At 38.7% G+C, this 10,000-nt stretch overlaps 2 protein-coding genes across 2 annotated transcripts in view; one reads left to right on the plus strand and one right to left on the minus strand.

The window, feature by feature from the left end:
- The window catches only part of ssp6 (PDZ domain-containing short spindle 6), an 89,261-nt gene that overhangs the window by 74,883 nt on the left and 4,378 nt on the right, over positions 1–10,000 (minus strand). The gene's annotated exons all lie outside the window — the stretch shown is intronic.
- The window catches only part of LOC147472469 (uncharacterized), a gene marked incomplete at its 5' end in the record, with an annotated part of 11,611 nt that continues 2,360 nt past the window's right edge, over positions 750–10,000 (plus strand). Inside the window, 2 exons of the mRNA XM_086532780.1 lie at positions 750–800; positions 1,106–1,269. Of these exons, the coding sequence (XP_086388906.1) occupies positions 750–800; positions 1,106–1,269 (215 nt within the window). The remainder of the gene's footprint in view (positions 801–1,105; positions 1,270–10,000) is intronic.

Consider the following 10,000-nt stretch of genomic DNA (forward strand, 5'->3'; position numbering starts at 1 on the left):
TATATAATATTAAATAATATATATATATATATATATTAATATATGTATATATATATATGTATATGATAATATATAATTATATATATATATATATATTATATATTATATATATATGTATTATTCTATTATATATATATATATATTATCTATTTATATATATTTATATTATATATTATATATGTATGTCTCTTATTCTATATATCTCTTTCTCTCTCTCTCTCTCTTCTCTCTCTCTCTCTCTCTCTCTCTCTCTTCCCTCTCTCTCTCTCTCTCTCTCTCTCTCTCTCTCTCTCTCTCTCTCTCTCTCTCTCTCTTCCCTCTCTCTCTCCCTCTCTCTCTCTCTCTCTCTCTCTTCCTATCTATCCACCGATCTATTCATCCACAATTGTATCTATCTCTCTGTCTCTCCAATACTGGCCTTCTTATTCTCTTCATTGTCTCACCCACATAAATATTAACACCCGCATACACACACCCTTTATCTATAATCCACTTTGCACACTTTACGCATCTCCATCCTCAGCCTCTCCCTTCCTGCAAGATAGATCGGTGGATAGAGAGAGAGAGAGAGAGAGAGAGAGAGGAGAGGACAGACAAAACAGAGGAGACGAGACAGACAGAGAGAGAGAGAAAGAGAGCGAAAGAGAAAGATAAAGAGAGTGAAAGAGAAATTTGTGGATAGATATATCGATGGATAGAGAAAGAGAGAGAGAGAGAGAGAGAGAGAGAGAGAGAGAGAGAGAGAGAGAGAGAGAGAGAGAGAGAGAGAGAGAGAGAGAGAGAGAGAGAGAGAGAGAGAGAGAGAGAGAGAGAGAGAGAGAGAGTCGCGCACGCATGCACGCACGCAAGCACGCACGCGACCAGCCAGTAGTGAGAGTGCACTTAACACTCCCCCGATGAAGGCTTGAGGCGATGGTTGAGAGAGACACCGGGAGAGAGGAGGGTGGAGAGAGAGGGATGAGAGAGAGAAAGGGAAGAGGGAACAAAGGGGAGAGGAAAGAGAAGAGGCAAAAAAGGAGGAAGGAGGAGGAGGAGAAGGAGAGGATGGAGGAGGAAGATGGGAGGAGGAGGAGGAGGAGGAAGAGGAGGAGGAGGAGGAGGAGGAGAAGAGGAGGAGGAGGAGGAGGAGGAGGAGGAGGAGGAGGAGGAGGAGGAGGAGGAGGAGGAGGAGGAGGAGGAGGAGGAGGAGGAGGAGGAGGAGGAGGACGAAGAAGAGGAGGAGGAGGAGGAGGAGGAGGAGGACGAAGAAGAGGAGAAGGAGGAGGAGGAGTGGATGGAGGAGGAATAGGGGATGGAGGAGGAAGAGGGGGAGGAGGAGAGACCGAGAGGGGCAGAGAGGAAGAGAGAGAGAACACAAAGAAGAAACAGAGAGAGAGAGAAAGAAATAAAATAAGAGAAATGAAAAAGAAAGAGAGAGAGACACGGCGCGAAAAAACAGACAGACAAACAGACAAAGAGATGGCATTGAAAGACAAAATAAATATATGAATAAATAAATAAAGGATGAGAGAAATGGACAACAAACAAAACAAAAGATGGTATAACAAAGGAAGCGGGAGGAAGAGGGAGATATACCACAGATGATAAAACACAAAAGATAAAACAAATGTAAACCGAGAACAAGAACAAAGAACAGAAGGGGAAAAATATACGAAGAGATGGGTAAATAAGAAAAAAAAAATACACACAGAATGAAACATGAAAGTAATCAAAAGAAGAAGAACTGAAAATGACATAAAAGACGAAAACAGAATCCGAGAAGAAAAAATGATAATAATGGGGACACTTAAGATAATAAAAAATAAAAGAGACGACGCATATAGGGAAAATAATAATAAAGTAAAACACAAAAAAGGAAAAAAAAAAATAAATAAATATTCGTACGAGTAAAGGAAAGAGAAGGACGCGAGGCAAGCACGGAAAATGACACTGCGAGAGGCACCTAGGGAGAGGGTGAGGGAACCAGACACACGCACACTCATGCTCACATACACACACATGTACACATAAGTACACACACGCCTATATACATACATAAGTGTATATGTACTCACGTGCACGAATATATACATATACATAATGTGCACGAAGTATATATATATATATCTTTGATATATATATATATATACATATATATATATGTATATATATATATATATATATATATATATATATATATATACATATATATATATATATATATATATATATATATATACATATATATATATATATGTATATATATTTATATATATTGTATATATATATATATAATATATATATATTATGTATGTATGTATATATATATATATATATATAAATATATATATATATATATACATATATATATATGTATGTATATATATATATATATATATATATATATATATATATATATATATATATACTTCGATATTTCTTTGTGTATGTTGCGTATATACACTCCTTGTACACGCATACACCCCAACATATACCTCCTCCGCCCCCCGCCCCCCAACACACACACACAGGTGGTCAATGAACGAGTCAAAAAATACGATTCCATCTATTGTAAGTGTTATAGGTACATTCACTACGGCCACAGGTCCTGGCACCCCACGCCGCGTGACCGCTTCTGACACCGGGGAGCTTTGCGATGAAGAGTGACGACTGTGCAACATTGTTCTCCTTACCATCGCCCCCCAACCCCCCTCCCCCCGCCCTCCCTCCCGACTCCACTACCATCACCTTCACCTCCCCCTTGCCAATCAGCTTCTCTCCCGATATATATATATATATATATATATATGTATATATATATATATATATTTATTTATATATATATATATATATTATGTATATATATATTATACATATGTATATATATAACACACACACACACACACATATATATACATATATGTGTGTATATACATCTATCTATCTATCTATCTATCTATCTATCTATATATATATATATCTATATATATATTATATATATATATATATATATATATATATATATACATGTACATGTACATATACATATAAACAAATGAATTCATCTATCTATCTATCTATCTATCTATCTATCTATCTATCTATCTATCTATCTATATATCTATCTATCTATATATATATATATAATATATATTATATATATTATATATATATATATATACATGTATATGTACATGTAATGTATATATATATATATATATATTATATATATATATATATTATATATATATATAGATAGATAGATAGATAGATAGATAGATAGATAGTTTATATGTATTTGTACATGTACATGTACATGTATATATATATCTATATATCTATATATCTATATATCTATATATCTATATATATATATATATATATATATATATATATATATATATATATATACATATACATATATATATACATATACATGTACATGTACATGTACATGTACATGTACATATATATATATATATAAATATATATATATATATATATATATATATATATACATATACATATACATATACATATGCATATACAAATACATATACATATGCATATACATATACATATACATATATCTACATATACCGAAAGACAAAGTAGGAAAGAGATGCGCAAGACAAACAAAATCTATCCAAATACGGGTCAGCGAGAGTCTCAAATGCAACAAAGACTTCACACTCCAAGGCGTCTAAACATAGATCACAAGAGAACGAAAAGAAGAAGAAGAAGTGGAAGAGGAAGAAAGGCGATAACGATGAGAGAGGAAGGAAGGAGAATAGCATTAGATAGATGGGGAATGGAAGAGGGGGAGAGGGAGGAAGGAGGAGGAGGAAGAGGAGGAGGAGGGAAGAGGTGGAGGAAGAAGAAGACGAAGAGGTGGAAGAGGAGGTGGAGGAGGAGGCGGAAAAAAAAAAGAAGAAAAAGAACAAGAAAAAGGAGAAAAAGAAGAAAAAAAAGAAGATAAAGATTACGGAGAAGAAGAGAAAAAGAAGAGGGAAAAACAAAAGAAGAACCAGAAGAAAACGAGGAACAGGAGAATGAGGAGAAAGAAGTCGTAAAAAGACGAAAAGGAAGCAGAAGAACTCGATGTTAATCATAAGTAAAACGATAATAAGAAAAAGGAGGGATGCGAAATATGATTTAAAAAAAACAAAAAAAAAACGAAAACCAAGTACAAAAGAAAGAAAAAGAAATGAAATAACAAGAAGAACACCTTCAACCACCAACAACAACAACAACAACAAATATCGCATGGCTGTTCAAAAAACAACAGAAATGTCACATGCGCATTGTTCGGAATTGCCTCGACAACAATGAGGAGTCAGGCATAACGATGCATAACTTGCCAGTGAACAGATGGGAACAGATGGGAACACGGGATGTAAAGTCGTGTTACCGTTCACCCAAAATGCACATATACATACACATCCCCTGTTGCAATGTTGCTCGTCTGTTTGATACCGAACGTCCCCTGTTGCAGCGTTGTTTGTCTGTTTTTGCAGCGTTGTTTTGTGTATTTTTTCAAGTGACTAATGACGATTAATGATGATGGTGATGATAATGATAATATCAATAACAATATTCATAAAAAATTATGATGGCAAAAATAATGATAGAGGCAATGATAATAACAACAACGATAATAATAATAACAATCATGATAATAAGCATTATCATATTAATAACAGTGATATTGATAATAATTATAATAACAATAATAATAATAATAAAATAATAATAATTATATTATTAATAATAATAATAATAATAATAATGATAACAATAAAAAATAACAACAAAAAACAACAGAAACAATAATAATATCATCATCATTATGTCCATTATTAGTACATGCAATTGCAGTATCACTATGATCAAAATCCTTCTGACATGGCCATCATTAGCATCAACATTCACCCATAGTCATTGCAACCACCACCATCATCACCAAAAAAAAGAAAGAAAAGAAAGAAAACAGAAAAAAAAGAAAAATAGAAAAAAAAGAAGGAAAGAAAAAAAGAAAAACAAGAAAAAAGAAAGAAAGCGAAAGAATGAAAGAAAGAAAAAAAAGAAAAGAAAAGAGAAAAGAAAATAAATAAATAAATGAATATATATATATATATATATATATATATATATATATATACACACATATGCATATACATATACAAACATACATATAAACATATATCAAAGAATCAAAAAAACATTCCACAAACACACCAAAGAGAAACCAAAAAAAACAACAACAACATTATCCAGCATACCCAAGTGCCATACACACGGAGCAGCCTTGAAGGGGAAGGGGGGGGGGGGGGCTTGAAGCAACACCCACGGAAAGCGAATGAGGAAATGTCATCCAGATCATACGGCGGTGCTGGAGGCTGGTAATTACGTCGGCGTGTAATGATGCCCGTTGATGTCAGCGGAAGTCGTTAACATTGGCATTGTGCTGCGTAATATTTAAGGGATTTGCGAGTGAAAAAAAAGAGGAAGAGAGGGAGATGGAGGGAGGGAGAGGGAAAGGGAGAGGGAGGGAGAGGGAGGGAGAGGGAGGGAGAGGGAGAGGGAGAGGGAGGGATAAGGAGGGAGATGGAAAGGGAGAGGGAGAGGGAGAGGGAGAGGGAGAGGGAGAGGGAGAGGGAGAGGGAGAGGGAGAGGGAGAGGGAGAGGGAGAGGGAGAGGGAGAGGGAGAGGGAGAGGGAGAGGGAGAGGGAGAGGGAGAGGGAGAGGGAGAGGGAAAGGGAAAGAGAGAGGGAGAGGGAGGGAAGGAGGGAGGAAGAGAGAAGACGAGAGAGAGAGATGACAAGAGAGATAAGAACATTCATGAAAATGATGAAGTTGAAAATAATGAAAGACAATAATGACTATGATTGTAGTGATAATGATAATGACAGTGACGATAATGGTTGTGATAGTGACGATGGGAATAATACCATTAATGAGGAGTGATGATGGTAATATAGGAATCGAAAAAAAATAATAGTTATACCAAAGTGTTGCGAGAGTAATGATGAATCAGTTATAACAAAACTATTCTACAAATAATAGGCTAACAGCAATTGCAATGAATAAATGAATATACTAAAGATGAGGTTGGAGAGGTAATGATGATGATCCTTTCCAAATATAGTTTATCAAGTTTATATTTTGGATTGTAGTGAAACTTGGCGGTCCATCAAGTATAACCACAAGTTATCTAAGATTATTTTAAATGACTTTGAGAAAAAAAAAATCAAATTGAAAATGTTTCCCCTTATTCGCAAGTAACATAAGAGGGAGGGAGAAGGAGGGAGAGGGAGGGAGAGAAGGAGAGAAGGAGAGAAGGCGTGAGAGAGAGAGAGAGAGAGAGAGAGAGAGAGAGAGAGAGAGAGAGAGAGAGAGAGAGAGAGAGAGAGAGAGAGAGAGAGAGAGAGAGAGAGAGAGAGAGAGAGAGAGAGAGAGAGAGAGAGAGAGAGAGAGAGAGAGAGAGAGAGAGAGAGAGAGAGTGTGTGTGTGTGTTCCTTCTTGAGGTATATTTTGCCGTAAGGATTTGGTTTGGTTCAACATCTGGTTATGTCTGTTTTAACAAAAGTTGATGCACTTCCGTTAGAGCTCGAAAGCTTTTGCAATAAAGCCGCGTCTTTGACCTCATCTTGCTTGATAAGATGTCTCTTCAAACTTAACTCTTCGTACTTACTCTTGCTCTGTACTTTGTTCTCTCTAAGATATGTAAAACTTCCATGGAGAACATTTTTTTTTAAGTTATGGCTGAACATCAACTTTGCTTTGTTTTGTTTGACATGCTTGCTAATAATTCATATTTCCTCTTATTTTTACATTTTCCGTTCCTGGTTATCTCGATTCCAGCCAGTATCCTTTCCATTCCAGATTCCCGGAGCCAACGTTTTCGTCATGATGTAATTACGTCCGTATCTTCTATGGCGAGATCCCGTTCCAGGTACGTATGTATTTTTCTCCTTTTTTCCCAAATATATTCACATTCCCTCTTGATTTCGCTCATTTCCTACTGAGGCGTTGCAAATTAGTGACACTATGCATTATGGTAAATCTATTACTATGTGGGAATAGGAATCATTCAATTATCGATTCCAATCTGACCCAGTGTAGGCTACTAAGATTAGAATACCTGAGATCTGCTTTTGTATTTGTTAAGTTTAGACTATGGATGGTGGTGATGGTGGTGGTGAAGGTGATGGTGATGGTGAAGGTGATGATGATGATGATGATGATTGATGATGATGATGATGATGACGAAGATGAAGATGAAGATGACGATGACGATGACGACGACGACGACGATGACGATGACGAAGATGAAGATGACGATGACGGTAGTGATGACGATGACGAGAATTATGATGAAAATTTAAATCTTATTAAAACAAAATAATAAAAATAATAATAATAATACCTATACCGCAAACCTACGGTTATGACACACCACATTTCACAGCCATCATAAATGTATCAAAGCTTGCCCATGCCTGTGCAGTTAGCCAGGGTGGTAAATAAAGATCTAATCTAATCTAAAAAATTTTGATCGCCCATAAAAAAATCCTAATATGAGATTCACAGTTATAGAAGAACGAGTTAATTAAGTCAACCCTGATGAGTATAGTTCTCATCTCTAAAGTTCTAACGCAAAGAAAAAAGCAACGAAAGAAAAGTTCACTTTCTCAACACGACGGGTGTGGTATGTAATATCTTTAATTATTACAATATCTAATCATACTGGTGCATCATTGTTAATGCTGGTATTATCTACTGCCACAATCATCAACCCAATTAATGATATTTGTGACAATCTCCCCCTCTGCCGTGATCTTGATTATCATTATTCTTATTGCTATTAAAGTTATTAGCATTGCAATTAGTAGTAGTAGTAGTAACATTGGTAATGTTACTAATGTTATTATCATATTATCGTCATTATCATAATAGCAGGAGAAGCGTTTGGCTTATAATAGCTAATATCTCCATCTTTATTACTATTCTTAATATTATCATGATCATCATTATCAATAATTATTAGAATGTTATCATTATTATCACTGGTATCATTAGTTTCAAATAACTTTATCATTTGTCATTTTGATAACCATCAATTGTAGTTTCTATTGCCTTGACATTGTTAGTATTAATATCATTAGGCACAAATGCACAGGAATACAGTCACACACAAACACAAAACACACACACACACACATACACACACACACACACACACACACACACACACACACACACACACACACACACACACACACACACACACACACACACACACACACACACAAACAAACACACAACCAAAACTCCGTGTTACAATGAGAGCATCTCCGTGTTTTCCTCTCCCCTCCACTTCCCCCCCTACCCCCAACCCCCACTCCCCTCACCCTCTCACGGCCTATCCCAGAAGCCCCTTTGACCTGGGATCATCTTACGCGCGATATTGTTTACATTTTCGACAAATCTGCGCCACTCTGGGTATCGTGCGGGCATGCGGTTCTCACGCCCACCTTTCACAACCGAGCTTTAAGATACGTGTGGGTGGAGAGGAGGGAGGGAGGGAGGGAGGGAGAGAGAGGGAGGGAGAGAGAGAGAGGGAGGGGAAGATGGGGGGTAGAGAGAGGGAGGGAGGGGAAGATGGGGGGGAGATGGTTGAGGGAGGAAGGGATGGGAACGATGGTGGAGGGAGGGAGGGGGAATGTGTGTGTGTGTGTGTGTGTGTGTGTGTGTGTGTGTGTGTGTGTGTGTGTGTGTGTGTGTGTGTGTGTGTGTGTGTGTGTGTGTGTGTGTGTGTGTGTGTGTGTGTGTGTGTGTGTGTGTGTGTGTGTGTGTGAGTGAGAGAGTGAGAGAGAGAGAGGGAAAGAGAGAAAGCGAGAAGAGAAAGAGAGTAAGCGAGAAGAAGAGAAAGCGAGAAAGCGAAAAGGAGAGACAGAGAGACAAAGAACGAGCTCGACCAACGAGAGCTTGTTATTTAGGGTGTTTCAGGATGCCTTCCCCAACACCCCCGAGAGATCCCAACGTCAACGGCTGCCTTGTATCCTTCCCCTGTTTGGGAATCCGACAGGTACGACGGAGGGAGAGAGAGAGAGAGAGAGAGAGAGAGAGAGAGAGAGAGAGAGAGAGAGAGAGAGAGAGAGAGAGAGAGAGAGAGAGAGAGAGAGAGAGAGAGAGGAGAGAGGGAGAGAGAGAGAGAGAGGAGAGAGAGAGAGAGAGAGAGAGAGAGAGAGAGAGAGAGAGAGCAGGAGAGAAAGAGGAGAGAGAGAGAGAGAGAGAGAGAGAGAGAGAGAGAGAGAGAGAGAGAGAGAAAGAGAAGAGAGAGAGAGAGAGGAGAGAGAGAGAGAGAGAGAGAGAGAGAGAGAGAGAGAGAGAGAGAGAGAGAGAGAGAGAGAGAGAGAGAGAGAGAGAGAGAGAGAGAGAGAGCCAGGGCCATCCCCGAATTTTATGGGGTCGGTCGAGGGGCCTCCGGAAGTGACCCCCGAGGCACTAACATGTTCACACCACCGCGACACTCCTACCCTCCTTTTCCCCCTTTTCCCTCGTCCACTCCCTCCCTCCTCTTCCCTACCCCTCGTACACTCCCCCCTTCCCCTCGTCTCTTCCCCCTATCCTCTCGTCCACTCCCCCCTCCCCCCTCCCCCTTCTCTACCCCTCCTATTTCCCCCCTCCTTCCCCTCGTCCATCCCCCCTCCTTCCCCTTCCCTACCCCTCCTATTTCCCGCCTCCCCCTTCCCCCCTCCTTCCCCTCGTCCTTCCCCTCCTCATCCTCAGGAAGCTCAAGAACCGCAGGGATCAAGTGCTGTTTATGGCACCGCTTGGCCACCATTGCGAAAGGCCTGGGTGGGTCGTTAACGGCATCGGCGAAAGGGACTGAGAAAGGGGATTGATGGTGATGATGATGGTGATGATGATGATGATGATGATGATGATGATGATGATGATGATGATGGTGATGATGATGATGATGATGATGATGATGATGGTGAGTTGATGGGTG

This window comes from Penaeus japonicus, unplaced genomic scaffold, assembly GCF_977035675.1.
Source record: "Penaeus japonicus unplaced genomic scaffold, GWHDUDI00000001_assembly GWHDUDI00000001, whole genome shotgun sequence".
Lineage (NCBI taxonomy): Eukaryota > Metazoa > Arthropoda > Malacostraca > Decapoda > Penaeidae > Penaeus > Penaeus japonicus.